This window comes from Electrona antarctica (genome assembly GCF_951216825.1).
Source record: "Electrona antarctica genome assembly, contig: scaffold_25, whole genome shotgun sequence".
NCBI lineage: Eukaryota > Metazoa > Chordata > Actinopteri > Myctophiformes > Myctophidae > Electrona > Electrona antarctica.
In genome coordinates this window covers 10,830,685-10,848,156 of record NW_027637034.1, presented here as the reverse complement: position 1 = coordinate 10,848,156, position 17,472 = coordinate 10,830,685, and the positions used below count along the sequence as shown (strand labels likewise).

The window sequence follows — 17,472 nt, the reverse complement described above, 5'->3', positions numbered from 1 at the left end:
GAAAAGCTCATTGTGCCTTTTTGATTTTGTTGCAAAATGATCCCTGCGTAACTGTGTGAAGACATAATCACTGCAACTGTGTGAAGAGAACATAACATTTGTGGCAAAAAATAAACAATAAGATACAGTCCCTTCACTGCACCAGGTTGTATTGGGAAATTTTGATCAATCATGTACAAGACAGCAGGACATGCAGAATGGATAGCACTGACCCTCACAGAACATGTTTAGATGTGGTTTATCGTGTGCATGATTCAAACTTAAAATGTTTAAACATTTCACTGTGGCCATGCTTGGAATGAGAGCGGAGACTAAAGCCGACGGTATCTTCAGTGACCAGCATGCAGTCCGAAAGTTTATTGAGGGAAAAGTGGGCCACGTTAAGTCGCTGAGGATTGCCAGGAGTGGTATAGTAATATTCGAGATTACTGAGCAACAGGTGGGTGCAGCCCTGGGTATTCATACATTCAGGAAATGCCCAGTGGAAGTCAGCATGGGAGTGATAAATGGAGTCCCACTGCATGCGTTACCAGACGCATTCATGGACATTGATGGAGTGTGCCGTACAAAAAGATTGTCTCGATTTAGAGATGGGAAGAGAGAGGAGAGTAAATCGATTTGTCTAACGTTTAGAGCGAGTGCAGTGCCACAGAGAGTTTTCCTGAAGTACTTATGTTATAGGGTCAGGCCTTATGAAAGAGCACCTCTAAGGTGCTTTTGCTGTCAGTTATACGGGCACGTAGCCGCAGTGTGCAGGGAAAAGAGGAGATGTGGGAGATGTGGCGACGGAAAGTGCAAGGAGGATTGTGAAGAAAGGCAAGAGAAAGCAAAGTGTGTTCATTGTGGTGGGGAGCATTATGCGGGGATCAGCTCAATGTCCTAGGAGAGAGGAGGTGAAGGTGAGCAGGATTAGGGCAGAACGAAAGGAACTGACAGCGATCGAATATCAACAATGAGAGGGAAGTACACCAGGAGACAGGGAGGAAAAGCAAGGTCACTGATTCAGACGTGTGCGTGGATAAGAAACGATTTATGTGGCCCAGGCGGTGGCGTAACCGTCTGGGCACCCGACTGGTAATCCAGTCGCAGTGTGCCGCGGGTTCGACTCCCGAGCCCGACACGGCCTTTACTGCATGTCTTCCCCCATCTCTCTCCCGTTTCCTGTCAGCCTACTGTCTGTCCCTTCAAAAACCAATAAAAGGCGTAAGCCGCAAATAAAAAATCTTAAAAGAAAAGAAAAAAAAGAAACGATTTATGGCTTTCATAGCAATGGTCATCAACTGTGCAGCTGACATTCAGACCAAGTCAGAGAGGATAACAATGATACTGGAAGCGGCCAAAAGATTTCTGGATGTCACTGGAAAAGATTTGGACAGCACTTTAAGGGAAGGATACACATCATCTCAGGCCTCAGGGTCCGGGATATAGGAATGGACAGTCAGGACAGAATATGGAAGGGGAGCACTTGGGTGGACTTTTAGTAAATAGAACATAGACCTTTATAGATAGAACTCTCATACAGTAGGTGGCGGTATACACCTTGAAAAGAACAGCTAGGCTATAGCAGGAGGCAGCAGACTGCTTCCATCATGGATAACAGTATTTAGCGCTTTTATGTCCCAGAACTTATGAATATATAGCTCCATCGCTGCCTCTTTCTTTTCTAGTAAGAACAATAGTGGAACTTTAACGTGTTGCTGACTTGCTGTTTACCATCCCTCTCACTGCTCCGCCTCCTCACTCTCTCTCCCTCTCTCTCTCACACACACACACACACACACACACACACCCGCTATGCACTGTATGCAGACCAAAGGGATGCAGACCCAGCTCCCAGACCCAATTTTGAGAATAGATTAACGGCAATATGTTTTTTATCGTGCGATAAGGGTCTCATGTTAACGCAGCACGTTAATGTCGATAACGGCCTGCATTATGTGCTAATTCAAAACAGGTGGTACGCAGGGCAGTAGAGTGATATCTAACGAGCACTTCCAAACTCCAGCACTTCGAAAAAGAATCACCTGCAAGGACACAAAGTAACTCATAACATGTCTGCAGTGGATTTTTATGAAACAAACACTTTGAGGATAGAAAGAGAATAATTCGAGCTTTCCGTACAGCTGCCATTGGAAGTTGCACCTAGGTAGCACCTTGCCATTAACTTATATGGTAAGATGGCCGCGGTCTGCATATGGAGAATAGGAATAAAGAGACAGATACAGAAATCTCTATATTATGGGCATCGCTGTAGAGCACCATCGTTACCGACTCAGTGCTCTACAGCTGGGCACCGGTCTTGTAAAAAAAGCAACAGAGTCAAACAGTCAAAACACTTTTTCCAAAATGGATAACACAAAAAAAAGTCCTTGCGGTGTTGTTGCCATTTAGGCCCTATGCAATCAATTCATAGACATGAAGAATAACAACAACATTCAATATCATCAGTAACAACACAAAATCTAGAAAAAAATATACATAGTATGGGAAAAGGAAGGGGTGGGGTGATCACCTGTTTAAGGGGGCAGATCATTTCCTCTCCCTTAGGCCTGCTGAAAGGTGGATTGTCATGCCCGTTTTAAAATATGTAAGTGATCTGCATTTTTTGAGGGAAGGGGTCAGGGCATTCCACGCCTGGATGGCCGTGCTGTAGAAGGAGAATTTACCCATATATTATTTTAAATATAGTTGCAGTATAATAATACGTAATATTGTCCTTGTCTATCGAACTCCCTACACCTGCGATCATACAGCTGTTTAATTGTATCCTCCCTGTGAGCTCATTAGGCATGCCGCGGTTTACCGAATTTCGGTAATACCGCGACAGGAACAGCCACGGTGTTGATACCGTGAGATTTCCGAGCTTACGGTATTTTAATACAGCGTTGGTGGGCGGCGCATGCTGCGCACATGCAGTGCAACTCCACTCCCAGACTAAGGCAAAACATTTATTTTCACCACACAGCTGCAGTAGATTGAAAAGTTGCTTCCTACCTTTGAGTTAGTGTTGCTGAAAGACAAACAGATCCAATTGTATATTCCATATTTCCACATGTACTAAACTAAAAGTGTGAAGTGAACGGTCAACACAGAGGCACGCAGTTGTGAGCATGCGCAGACTACCTCTGCTCCAGCGTGCAGGGTACAAAATGGCCATTAGGGGGAGCCATAGTACAGTGAAATACAGTGGGGAATAGCTATTGATTCATTGATTGAATACTTTATTGGCAGAAATGTAATCAGTATAGGGTACAGTCAAACACATGTCCAAAGGGATCACTGAAAAAAGTCCTTGCAGTCTTGTTTCCATTCGGTCCTGGGTAATCAATTCATAATCATGACAAGTCACATGACAAATAACAAAATTATAATTATCATAAAAGGTAAAAATAAAAAAATAAGATATGTAGGCCTACAGGTTGGGGAACAAAGAAGGGCTTATAAGGAGGTGGGGGTAGTCACTAGACATAAGTAGGGGGGGGGGGGGGGGCAATCTTTTTTATTTTTTTATATTATAAATACCGTGGAATACCGAGGTATAGGTTTTCAATACCGGCACCGTACCGTACTGTAAAATCTCATACCGTGGCATGCCTAGAGCTCATTTATAGTGGAATGCAATGGTGTCTTAGCAAGTGACCTGAGTTATTTAAAGTTTGGTCACACCGTTTACACTGGACATCTTTTTTTCTTTTCTTTTTTCTGTGAGAATGTGTGACTTCAGAGTACCTGACTCACTGAAGCTCTTGTTACAATGTTTACTATGGAAAGGTTTTTCTCCAGTATGGACGCAAAGGTGTGACTTCAGATTCAATGAAACAGTGAAACTCTTGTCACCATGTTTACATTGGAAAAGGTTTTTCTCCAGTGTGGACACACCTGTGCCTCTTCAGGTGCCCTGACTGAATGAAACTCCTGTTACAATTTTTACAGTGGAAAGGGGTTTCTCCAGTGTGGAGACGCTGGTGTCTCTTCAGGGTATCTAACCTACTGAAACTCTTGTCACAATGTTGACAGTCGAAAGGTTTTTCTCCAGTGTGGACACGCTGGTGTCTCCTCAGGTCATATGACTGAGCGAAACTCTCGTCACAATGTTGACAGTCGAATGGGGTTTCTCCAGTGTGGACACGATGGTGTCTCTTCAGTTCACATGCCTCATAGAAGCTCTTGTCACAGTGTTGACAGATGTGTTTTTTATTGCCTGTGAAAGTCAGCTGATGTGTCTGTACTTCTTCTAGTTCAGGTAAAGTCTTGGTAAACTGTTGATGACTGTAAGGTCTCGGTTCGTCAGTGTCTCCTTGTTTCTGGCTGGTTGCAGAGTTGGTGATTTGCAGACAGGCTGCTGAGGTGATCTGTCCATTGCTCAGCATCTGGCAGTAGAGGTGATCAGATAGTGCTGCTGAGGTGATCTGTTCATTACTCAGCATTTGACAGTAGAGTTCATTGTGACTCCTCCTGATGAGTATATGGTGGACTACCTCAGATGTCTTGGAAGACTGGGACCTCACTCCTGAGAGAGAGAGGTAGGTAGAGAGAGAGAGAGAGAGAGAGAGAGAGAGATGAGGGTGACAGAGGGTGAGTGCAGGGGAGAGGCAGGATAAAAATGGTAAGTACACAGAACTGGAAAGGCTTCCATCATCAAACAAGTCCCGTGTTTGGGAGTCCTACGGCTCCCCTGTTATTAATATCTATTTTTCATTCATGCCAACTGCCAGGTGTTCCCACACATGTAGTTCCTGTGCCTGTGTTTAACACTGACTGACCCCAATCCCAATCGTCACTGTCAGTGTTGGATTCAAGTTCAACTTCAACTTCAGAGAAATGGGATTTATACTACTATATTGTGGTTTGCAGCAAGCCCACATTGTTTCTTCAGGAACAATATTTTCTAGTTTGCCATTGTTATTGTACAGTAGCTGGGTCACAATTCGTTATAATTGTGCACTTGGTGACAAGTTTTAGATTTTTGGCATGGTGTTAGGTATTAGAGAACTGCGGATGAGCTTTTTTGTCACCCTAATCCGCCCGTACATATTAATGATCCGCCCGTTATCCGACCGCATTAATTAATTAATCCAATTTATATATCCGCAACCACCCGAAATCCGCTGCAGGGATAGCCAATCTACAAGCTCACAACGCGTCGCTGGCTCGCTGCGACGCGTTGTGAGCTTGTAGATCGGCTATTTATAAGTTGTGTCACTCACCACTGCCGACAGTTCACCAAAGTTACGGTTGTATATTCCCATTTCCATGGCAACAAGGCTGCCGTCCGTTCAGTCAGTCACGTTCGCACATCGCAACGAACGTCTTTTCATGTGGCATATATCCAGCCCTCGCTCCCATGCAGTCCCATGGCACCGAGTCCCACGCCAAACTTATATTCTTCCCTTCTGTTTCAGTTAGTTGTAAGTTTCTTTCATACTCTCAGCTGCCTGTTAGCCTAGCAGCTAGCAGCCCACTCGTTGTTGTGGTCCTTCTTAGCCAATATAGGCGTCTAATTTGTGCCTGATGGAAAATATTAAAATACTACTAACGCACGCATGCTGAGATTTTGTGCCTTTTAAAAAATATATTATAAGACTATAGATAGATAGATATCATTAATTTATTTCCGTTTTAAAAGTTATAAAGCCTATAGATAGATGGCTGCCATTCATTTATTATTTCCAGCATTATTTCACCCGCGGTTTATCCGATATTAATTTATAATATATTGAATTGACCCTAATCCACCCTAAACTGCGGTTCACCCGCGGCAACCGCGGCTAAATCCGCCACCCGCTGGTCTCTATTAGGTATGGTTATAAGGTTTTCAAAAACCATCGCAAACGAGTTGGGCTCGCCCCCTAATGGTCTGTTTGCAATGAATCTAATATTAAATGGGTCAGTATATGGTTACAAATCAAAATAATTGATAAGAGTATATTAGTATTTGATATGCTAAATTAAATATTAAAAATCACACCCGTGTGAACTGAGTGGTACAACTACACATTTATTGTTATAGTTATCTGTGATGTCAGTGACGTCACATACTAACCATAGCAACCATGCTCGTTTTTTTGGTTGCTAACCATAGCAACCATGCTCGTTTTTTTGGTACAAACACGGGTACACAGGTACAAAGCCAGTTGTTGGAGTGGTTTGCAACACTCAAAAATGTGGGTGAAAATAACTTCTGGAAAGGCATCATTTTCAAGATGGCGTCCACGATGGCTGCCGTGAGCTTAACACTTAGGCCGCTATCATTTATTGAAAAATTAGGATCTAATTCACGCCAGCATTTTTTAAATTTTAGCTCTTATTTTGAAAAGCCGCCATTTCCGGTCCATGAGCAGTATGTCTTAACCTAGGAAACTACATGGAGCGGACAGGCCTTGTTTACCATCTGAAGCCAGACCGGAGCTCTGCAGAGCTCCAGATCATCATATCTGTGCCGTCAAAGAAACGCTGTTTTGACCAAAATGCCATCTGGGACAAGGAATAGGAGATACAGGCGATTGAAAGAAATGGATAGAATGGATTATTATGGCGACGACGATTTAAGATGGGCGATCCAGTGATGTGCTAACAACACAGCTAGCTAACCGGCTAACGTGAGTAGCATTATGGCTCGAGCAATCGAACGCGCCATAAAAGCGCAATTGCCGTAGGCCGTCGCCAATGGCGTTAAGCGTCAGTATCAAAATTAGGCTTCAATTGACTTTAATCGTCGGCAATGGCACGGAAACGGTTAAAATGCCTATAAACTGGGATTTAATACATAGAAAATCATAATAATTATGCACTTGTTATGATTTTTGGCATGATGTTAGGTATGGGCATAACGTTTTCAAAAACCATCGCAAACGAGTTGGGCTTGCCCCCTAGTGGTACCATAATAATGGATAAAATAAAACTTTCAATTGATTCTATTAGTATTGCGTATGCTAAAATGTAGGAAAAAATAACTTCTGGAAAGGCATAATTTTCAAGATTGCGTCCACAATAGCTGCAAAATGCCTATAAAGCTGGGATTTAAAATGTAAAAAATCATATCAATTATGCACTTGGTGACAAGTTTTAGATATTTGGCATGGGCATAATGTTTTCAAAAACCATCGCAAACAAGTTGGGCTCGCCCCCTAGTGGTCTGTTTGCAATGAATCCAATGCTGGCCTATTTAACATAGGATTCATTGCAAACGGACCACTAGGGGGCCCAACTCGTTTGTGATGGTTTTTGAAAACCTTATGCCCATACCTACAGTAACACCATGCCAAAAATCTAAAACTTTCACCAAGTGCATAATTGTTATGATTTTCTATGTATTAAATCCCAGTTTATAGGACGCCATCTTGAAAATGATGCCGTTCCAGAAGTTATTTTCACCCATTTTTTTGTTATTTAGCTTACCCAATACTAATATAATCCATTGGAAAATCTCTTATCAATTATTTTGGTTTTTAACCATATACTTTAATATTAGATTAATTGCAAACAGACCACTAGGGGGTCGAGCCCAACTCTTTTGCGATGGTTTTTGAAAACCTCATAACCATACCTAACACCATACCAAAAATCTAAAACTTGAAAATAGACATTGTGGCAGCCCTACAAAACAGAAAATATTAAAGAAAGGAAGAGAACATGAAACTTACTAAGGTGTGGCTGGTCTTCATGTTCCTGTTTAATAGAAACATCTTCAGGTTCCTGTTTAATAGAAACGTCTTCATGTTCCTGCTTAATAGAAATGTCTTCAGCTTCCTGTTTAATAGAAATGTCTTCAGCTTCCTGTTTAATAGAAATATCTTCAGCTTCCTGTTTAATAGAAATGTCTTCATGTTCCTGTTTAATAGAAACGTCTTCAGGTTCCTGTTTAATAGAAACGTCTTCAGCTTCCTGTTTAATAGAAATGTCTTCAGCTTCCTGTTTAATAGAAACGTCTTCAGGTTCCTGTTTAATAGAAACGTCCCTGGCTGAGTCTGGAGAGTTCATCTTCACCTGGGAGTGATGCATCATGGGTATTGTAGTTATTATGAGTCTGGAGAGTTCATCTTCACCTGCAGTCTGGACTCCACACACTGCTCTGAAATCAAGTGAATGGAAGGACTTTAATAACTGGAGACCTAGTGGTGTTATAGCCCAAGTCTCCAACATGTGAATCTGGAGATTATGGGATTCATGCATTAGGGAAGAAATCACACTTTACTTAAGTTTACACAAGGAACAATGATGTAAAGTGTTTAATGTTCTGCCTCAGTTCAAGCAGCAGGGAGCGTACAGTGCAACCATTTATGTGAGTGTAAATTGTTCACAAGTAAGCATGATTTACCAACAGCCGTTAAGAAATGTGAATCCCTAGTCTCCTTCACTTCCAACAGGTGTTATTTTATATTTACCCAGATACCCTGGGTAAATATAGATTTCATTTCATTTCATTTCATTTCATTTCAACACAACACAATAGGGCATTAACCATAACATTTGTTACAATGGTGTGTGCACCACAACCACAACACAATAGGCGGGCATTAACCAAAGCCGACTTTTCAACAAGTTGACTTTATTGACACAAGTCAACTCCCACAAGGAGAAGTCGAAAGTCGAAAAAATAATACATTTAAAATAAGATTGACTAAGATGTGTCAACATTACAGTGGACAGAGTACAAATCCTGCTCATTTACGAACTACGTTTGCACCTTTGACAAACTGCAGGTTGAAAAGGCCCTCAGCTCTGAACTCGGTAGAATCTGCACCTGGCTCACTGATAACAATCTGCACCTGGCTCACTGATAACAAACTATCATTACGCCTGAGAAAAACTGAATCCATTCTCTTTGGATCAAATGTGACTAATTTTGGCCGAGGCTAAGTTGTTGGATTATTCTTCATTTGATATTGTTTCATGTCAAATGAAAGCAGGGAATCATAGCTTCAAATTGATCTTAGTGAAATGTTCACTACTTTGTAAACATTTGTTTTCTAATTTATTAAAAAAACAAAAAAAAATGTTTTTTATTCATGACATATTTGGTTCTTGTGGGGGATTTTTGAAACAATTTTATATATATATATATATATATATATATATATATATATATATATATATATATACAAAATATATATATACAAAATCCCCCCCCCCCCTCTCTCTCTACTATTCCCCCCCTCTCTCTCATACTGTATACTATTCTCTTTCCCCCATCCTCTCCAGTAGTATCATATAACTCCCCCCCCCCTCTCTCTCTCTCTCATACTGTATACCATCCCCCCACTTTCTCTCTGTGTCTCTCTGTATACAATTCCCCCCCCCCTCTCTCTCTACTATTCCCCCCTCCCCCCTCTCTCTCTCTCTCTATCATCAACTGCAATAGCACAACACACTGATGTAGTGTAACTAGAAAGGTCGCAATTTTAAAAAATTGCAAAGTGTGGTTGCCGCAGTGGCTTACATATGCCCCTCCCACTGATATTGCCAGCCAATTACAATGTCGCGTCACCCCTGCGATCATGCGTAAGTAATTCGGATGGGATTTATCCCCCCAAAAAAAAAAAATCTGCAAGAAACGGTTACATTTTTCACATTTGCGGCACCCCAATGGATGAAAATGGAATCGCTTTTGGCTTTTGGTTGATTAAACCACCCGCGACATCTGATTCAAATTTGGGATGGATTGGACATTCCGTTCGTGATTTTAGGCCTTTTTTGTAAAATAGGCCCCTCCCGCTAACTCCGGACGACGATTAAGGCCGAACGATACGGACAAAGAAAATTCAAAAAATCTGAAAAACAGTTAAACGCGGTCCGATAGGTCCAGAGATCATGTGTACCGATTTCTGTGAGATTCGGACAAAATCTGTAGAATCAGAAAATAAAAGTGTGTTTTGAAGAAAATTCAAAATGGCGGAAAATCTATACTGACGCAAATGGGCGTGGCCTATATGGGGAGATGCGTCATGGCCCAAGGAATCCATGGAAAAAATGATTTTGATTTTACAACCTACGGTTCAAGAGTTATAAGCCAAAACGTAAAGTGGGCTGTTATAGCGCCACCATGAGGCCGACCGATATAATTATAAGTTAATTAATTTTAGTAAGTATTACGAATTATCCCTCCAAGTTTTGTAACTATAGCCCTTACGGTCTCCGAGGAAAAAATACTTGAACGTGATTTTTCGCATTTTCCCATTCATGTCAATGGGGACATTTAATTCACTAATAAATTAATATCAATTAAACTATACAACATTTCTCTTAGAAATGAGCAAGCACACCATTTCCGATTTTTCCGGTCAATTTGACATATGGGTCAAGTGCGTACAGTTAAAACTGTGGGAGGAGTAGAGTTTCAAAAAAAAAGTTACTCCAGTAAAATAAAGTGTTACAATTACAATAGTCTGGTTGCCACACTAATTATTGTAACGTTTAGCACTGAACTGTATATATTGTATTATTTACCTTCATTGTGAAGTGACCAAGACCCAGACAGGAATGAGTTGTGAGTAAACTTGCTCATTTCACGTGTGTCGTCTGAGATCCAGCAACACAACGCTGATGTTATTTATTTATTATGTATTTACTGAGTATTATCCCTCCGTCTATTATCTACACCTTGTTTTTGTCTGGTACATATATAGCTGCAAATCTCAACAAGCACCCTGAGCTTGGAATCGAACCCCGATCTCCAACTCAGCAGCGCAGGCAGGCAACAAGCCACGTAGCCAAGAGAGCTAGCTCCCTTTGGAGGAGCGAGTTACAATATCCTGCTAGTATTAAGTACTGGTTGTTTAGGAACACATTATTATAAAACAAGTTACAATATTATTACTGTTGCTAGTATTAACTACTGGTTGTTTAGGATCACATTTATAACAAACAAGCAGATATGAGAGAAATACTCGTTGTGCATGTTCCATGTTAAAAGATGAGTGTCAGTATGATGAATATAAAAGATAAATGTAGTAAAAATACAACGTGGTTAATCAGTTCATATTTTACCTGTAGCTGTGTTTCTTTCAGTGGTTGAGCTGAACGTCCTCCTGTTGCTTAACGACCACACTGTTTTCAAACCACACACTTTAGTTTTCTCTGTATATTAAAGTGTCAACAGTCCAGCGGGCAACACACATAAGGCTTGTGAACATGCGCACTAGCCCTGCTGGAGCCTGGAGCGTGCACGGTGCACGTACCATAAACGGTCACTAGGGGGAGCCATGGTACAGTGTAATACAGTGGAACAGTTATACTGTGATCTCATCAAGTAGGCCTATAGCCTAGTATAACTTCACTAAATCATTTTAAATATAGAAACAATTTGATGAATCAAATCAAACAATTCAATGTCAGTCTCCCCACACACACACACACACATGCACGCACACACACACACACACACTACACAAACACTTTTCTTTTCTACAATGTTTACTTTTTAATTCATACTGTGTATCCATTGTTGTATTATGTTGCCAAATAATTTACGTTTGTTTTCTATGATTTATTTGTGTGTGTGTGTGTGTGTGTGTGTGTGTGTGTGTGTGTGTGTGTGTGTGTGTGTGTGTGTGTGTGTGTGTGTGTGTTTTTTTTTTAATGAGGTGATATTAACACGTTAGAAGTTCAAATCTAACAAGGGTTACCAACTATTCCATCATTTAGCTGGGGACCACCTGGAACCCCCTCAAGGACCAAATGCTGGAAGTTAAGTGTTTAATTTATGCCCAAGAGGGAAATAGCGAGAGTCGCAAACTCCGGTTTACTTGTATCTGCGTGAAGTGGGAGACGGGAAGAATGTTGGAGTCTATTATTTTCCAATGGGAGAGTGAACGTGAACACAGCTTATGATCCATTCTTTAGCAATTTGACCCAATCATCACAAGGCACACAATATTTCCAATATGTTCACACTAAAATGGCGGTAGCTCAGGTGTAGAGTGGCTGGATGGTATCCGCAAGGTTGCCAGTTCGAACCCGGGCTCCCCCTAGTGTCAAAGTGTCCTTGAGCAAGACACGGAATCCCTAATCGGTGTGTGTGTCAGTGTCAGTGTGTGTGTGTGTGTGTGTGTGTGTGTGTGTGTGTGAAGGGGTGAATTGATGCACAATCTATGTAAAGCGCCTTGGATAAAGGCGTTATATAAATGCACCATTTACCATTTAAAATGGCTTTATTTAGCAAGACAAATCAGGAGAAAATCTACTTTGCTTTCTCTATCCCAACAACAAACTCTCGGGAGATTTGGGAATATATCTGAAGATTCTCTCTGTTCATCTGCAGTCTGACGGTCGTCCCCATGTTTAAGATGAGATTCAATGTGAATAAATGTGAAATGAATGGACATATTAATAGTGAAATAAAATGTGTTTTCAAATGCTTAATAATATATTTTTTCATAACTGGCTTGGTCAGGGGTGGGCAACTTTGACGATGGAGAGGGCCAGAGGGCCACACACTCACTCCAGAGGGCCATATTAGCCTAATGTCGTAGCAAATATAGCTAATCTACAAGCTTGTAGATCAGCAATGTTTTTCTATATTTAAATTGAAATCCTGAATTATGTTGTGCATAATGCATGTACTTGTACATCTGTTTAGTTTAGTTATAGTCATATTTTAGTCATCTGAAATGTTTTAGATTTAGTCTAGTTTTAGTCGACTAAATATAATTTTTAGTTTATTAAATATACAGTTGATTTAGTCAACTAAACACTTTGTTATGCGCAAAAAGCATCAAATACGGATGTGTATGTATGTATGTGTTAAACTTTCCAACAAACTCCGGTAAACTCCCGAATTGTACCATCACACTTGTATAGTACTGTAGTGAACCTGAACTTGGAGTGACGTCAGAAATGACAAGTGTCAATCACAGACTGATGGCCACCACCTGAGTGTGAGACGTGCGTCGCGCTGATCATTCACGGCTGGACATGATTGGTTTGAGGAAGGTGAAACTATAAAACTGTTTTGCTCAGTACGATACGGCGTGTCTGGAGAGCGGAGCTCTGTTCTTGTGGCTGGCATTGAGCCAACTGAACTATCTGTTTGTGCACTCACTACTGGGGGGGTGGGTGCCGTTTGCACGCTGTTCAGGGCTGCCGGCGGCGAAGATATATAGTCAGGGGCTTAGGGCCAGGTTCCTGCGTTAGGCAGGGAGAGAGAAAGATATAACGGGGGACATAGGAGTGCTCTTGTTCCGCTCTCCAGTTTGGGGCGAGCGGCCTACAGTCAACGGAGATCACTCACAGCGTTGGACCGGCGGTGTTGCCCACACACCAACACAGACTGAAACAGCCGAGCCAACGACACAGCTCCGACCCTGTGGGGGGTCGTTCCCTTGTGGAAAGTTAAGTACATAGCGCAAATACATTCAGTCAGTCAGTGCACGGATATTATATATTGTGATCATAATAGACTAATGGTATTGTGTATATTGTGTAGGTTTTAATTATGATGAATTATTAAACTGCTTATGAAATGTATAGATTGAATATTTAATGCTTTGAAAGTACATCGGCTGATGGCATTCCGTCCATGATTTGTACTGTGCTTTAAAGGGGTTGTAGTGGGTGGGGGAAGGAATATATATGACTGCATATTTATTATTGTCTATTGCCTAAGAGTGAATTAATGTGACTACATTTGACTGACGGACTGCCATTGGACTTTTTTGAATTTTCGTTTTTTCATGTCATATGAAAGCAGGGAATCATAGCTTCAAATTGACATTTTGGTTGTTCAGTTTGACCCACCAGTTTTGGAGATATGGCTTATAGAGTAATGTCTTGCAGAAAACAGCGAGTTGAGAAAACAGGCTTGAAAGGTTCACTTCTGTGGTCTCTAACATTACACCTAGCTACATGTTTGGGCATTTATTTCATATTTACATGTCGATTTCAGCTCTGACACTTATTTCAGACATGCTCTAGTATGTGAAGAGTCTGCCTGTGCTATTAACTCATTTTGAAAAGAAAAAAAAAGTATTTCTCCTCTGGTGAAAAGCTGTAATTTGCGCGATGGCAGTCTCTCAGTCAAATCTGGTCACTAATAGTAATAGCAAGTATCCGTGCTGTGAAATAGTACATGGGATGTTCGGCCTCCATTATTAAATGCTCACAGTTGAAATATTCTGTAGGGCGGGCGCTTTACACTTCTCATACCTGAGACAAGGTTTATTACAGTACCGTATATTAACCGGTTTAGTATACAGTGCCCATAATTGCCCGTTAACTCCTCTTTTCACACAGTGTTACACGTGCGGAAGTCGGTTCACAAAGTATTTTGGCAGGTCTTGAAATGCCTGATTTATACTCAGCTCGCTGCGACACGTGCGCTTGTGGATCGGGAATGTTCGGTTGTGTGCATGAACCTGCACACAACCAAACTAACCAAAGTCAAATTACTTCTTGATCACTAGTAGTTCAGTCATGCATTATCATGTAGGCCTACACCTAAATATTTATTCAATTTGCACCGATGCCATATAACAAATTTGTTTTCGCACATAGGCCTATTTGCCTCTGTATTGGGAAATGTATACAACTATACAGAAATATATGAAGTATGGGTCCAATTGGTTTCATGTTACACTCTCGAGAGTTAATAAAGGAAACTCCGGTAAACTCCCGAATTGTACCATCACACTTGTATAGTACCGTATATTAACCGGTTTACGGGCAAGTATACAGTGCCCATAATTGCCCGTTAACTCCTCTTAAGGAGGATCCAGCCGATTGTCAAACCCAGATCCAGGAGGAACAATGCTTATTCTGTCCTGGTCGTAAGTAAGTAAGTAAGTAAGTAAGTAAGTAAGTAAGTATAAGTAAGTACATTTTATTTATAAAGCACCTTTCGAAACCATGGTGCAAAGTGCTGTACAATGGACACTATAAACAATCAAGTTAAAACAAGTTTAAAAAAAAGTCAACTGACTCAACCTTTTTTAAAGCAAAAGGTAGAGCATTCACAGTCAGGGACGAAATGTTCTTATAATCGTCGTGGGGGCACGCCACGCACCCCCCCCATGTCAAGGTCCATTATTTATTCTGCATTTTAGTGACGGACCACCTTTTGATGTCTCTCAGACCCAAAACATACATACAACTTTGTCCACAATTCCATGCTGTATTGATGTGGGTACCACAGGCAAACGTTGATCAAACATAACAATTATTCTACAATTGTGTAGACTTCATGTAAATTAAGCAATGCAAATGTTTAACCAAGATGTTATATCTAAATGGACCCTCACAGGTCCATTTGGTTTCATAATACGCTCCCAAGATTTGAATGTCTTAAGTTGATTAATTGGGGCTTGTTTTCATAGACCTGGCTGCTTGTTTCTGTCACACAATCTGGCAACAGAAGTAGGAAGTCAACTTGATCAGTCCTCCACTACATTCATAAAGGGTGAGAGATTTATGTTCTATGTTTTATAACTTATTGTATGTTCTTCAAGTTCATTTGAATGTTTTAAAACGTATTGTTAAAGTGTAATATAATTTATAATAGAAAGCTCCAGTATAATTTACAGAAGTTGTCTAAATGTAAAAACAAACACACAATGGAGCAGTTTTTACTTTCACTTCCTACTTCTGTCTGTCTGCCTGCCTGCCTGCCTGCCTGTCTGCCTGCTCGTGTGCCTGCCTTCCGCCTGTCTCTGTGTAGCCACCCCCTCTCCCTGCACGTCGCAGCGCGCTTGTGCGTGTGCGTGCGTGCGTGCGAGAGAGAGAGAGAGAGAGAGAGAGAGAGAGAGAGAGAGAGTGTGTGGCAACACTTTTAGAAGTCAGAGCAGGGCATCCATTCCAAGCATTAGTTTTGCACTAAAAACACTCCTTTGGCTAAAACGGCCATAGCCGTCATCACAAATGTGATGAGGTCGGCATATTTTGGGGACATTTGGGCAAGTGGCTATGGCCAAATTTAGTCCAAGGAGTGTTTTTCATCTTCCATCTTCTAAGCCTTTCAGGGTCAACATGGGACTTATGGGAGCTTCCAGTAGACTATAAACCTGGACCTCCACACACACAGTATATCAATGCTCCTATACTAAACAATATATTATTATTAAGTACACGTTTTGAGAAGTTGTACTTTTATTTACTATTTTTATTTTTCTGTAATTTTACTTAACTTTACTTTGTTACATTTACAAGTAAAACATCGTACTTTTAATCCGCTACATTAAAATTAGACACCTTTCGTTATTCGCTACACATTTCCGCGCAAAATATGCGGGGCTCGCTTGATTTCACAATCTCCGCATTATAAAGTTTATAAAGTCATCGCCTCACTCATTCGTTCACATGCACACAGAGAAGCATGGTGTTGCGGTGCGGTGAAAAAGCTGGACAGAAGCGCCCGTCTCTCTCTCTGGTGCGGTGAATAAATAACAGCGTGTGTGTGTGTGTGTGTGTGTGTGTGTGTGTGTGTGTGTGTGTGTGTGTGTGTGTGTGTGTGTGTGTGTGTGTGTGTGTGTGTGTGTGTGTGTGTGTGTGTGTGTGTGTGTGTCGCGCGCTGCATCTGCTGGTTATTGCAGTTCTGTTTTCGTAGCTGTTATTTTGCATGGCTGTGTTGTGGAACACATACACAGCTTAACGTCAGGAACGTTACACGACTCACCCATCCAGGTGATTGCAATAATAATCACTGTATCTTACCATGCATTGCATGTAAACGTCTGTCGAACGAGATGGTCGTTAAAGTTGATATCGGTTTCAACTTTCTACCCCAATAATGTAATCCACATTTGTCCAGTGCATAGGCCTATAGCCTACTGCAGGCTTTTTTGACTAGATTTAGAAGGTGAGTTGTCTTCACTTTATGGAGTTGGTACAACGTAGGTTCAGGAGGAAGGCCATGCCTACAAGCTAAGATCGGTGACCTCCCCTGCCACCATGCCATGCTAATTCTATTCCTAGCCTCAGGTATCTAGCTACCTCCTTCCCCACAGCTACAATCAACTCCACCACTTACCTGCCATGACTACCGATGCCAGCTCCACCCTCGCCACTCACCGAGGCCCTGCTGCCATGGCAACTGTCTGGCTCTCTGCCCTATCACCACCCTCGCTCCATTAAAGGGAAGAGTATATATGCCAGCCTGTTCCACTTGTCACTCGTGCACCGTATCTCGTACAACTCGTACCATACAAGCACCTCTAACGACTCGCTCGTGCAACAATTCGTTACTCGCAATGGATAGTCTTGACCTCCATCCCCCCGACTCCGACGATGATTTCCAGGACCTTCCCGAGACGCCGGCGCCGCCCGTCCAGAGGTTCCTGCCTGCCGGCGTCCTGCCTCGGTCCGCCCCCAGCTTCCTCAGGGCATCGGAGGCAACCCGGCTGGAACCAAGCCCCCCCCGTTACTCGTCCTCTCGCCGCCGCGTCTTCCCCCCTCTCCCTCCGCCTCACCAACGCCGGTCTCGCATCGATCCCCCACCTCCACCCCCTCCTCGTCTCGAGTCCCGGACAGCGTCTGCCGCTTCGG

At 41.9% G+C, this 17,472-nt stretch overlaps 1 protein-coding gene across 2 annotated transcripts; it reads right to left on the bottom strand.

Annotated features, from left to right (window-relative positions):
* Nucleotides 1-3,662: 3,662 nt before the first annotated feature.
* Nucleotides 3,663-11,069, bottom strand: LOC306919306 (uncharacterized protein). Of its 2 annotated transcripts, none has more exons than XM_079532109.1 (3): nt 10,987-11,069; nt 7,644-8,066; nt 3,663-4,510 (listed from the first exon to the last, which is right to left on the bottom strand). In XM_079532109.1, exons 2-3 carry the CDS (start codon nt 8,002-8,004, stop codon nt 3,843-3,845), a joined length of 1,029 nt encoding a protein of 342 aa, XP_079388235.1. In that variant the 5' UTR covers nt 8,005-8,066; nt 10,987-11,069; the 3' UTR covers nt 3,663-3,842. The 2 variants fall into 2 exon arrangements, with proteins under 2 accessions (XP_079388235.1, XP_079388234.1); XM_079532108.1 differs by having other exon boundaries at nt 7,644-8,071; nt 10,987-11,045.
* Nucleotides 11,070-17,472: the final 6,403 nt, after the last annotated feature.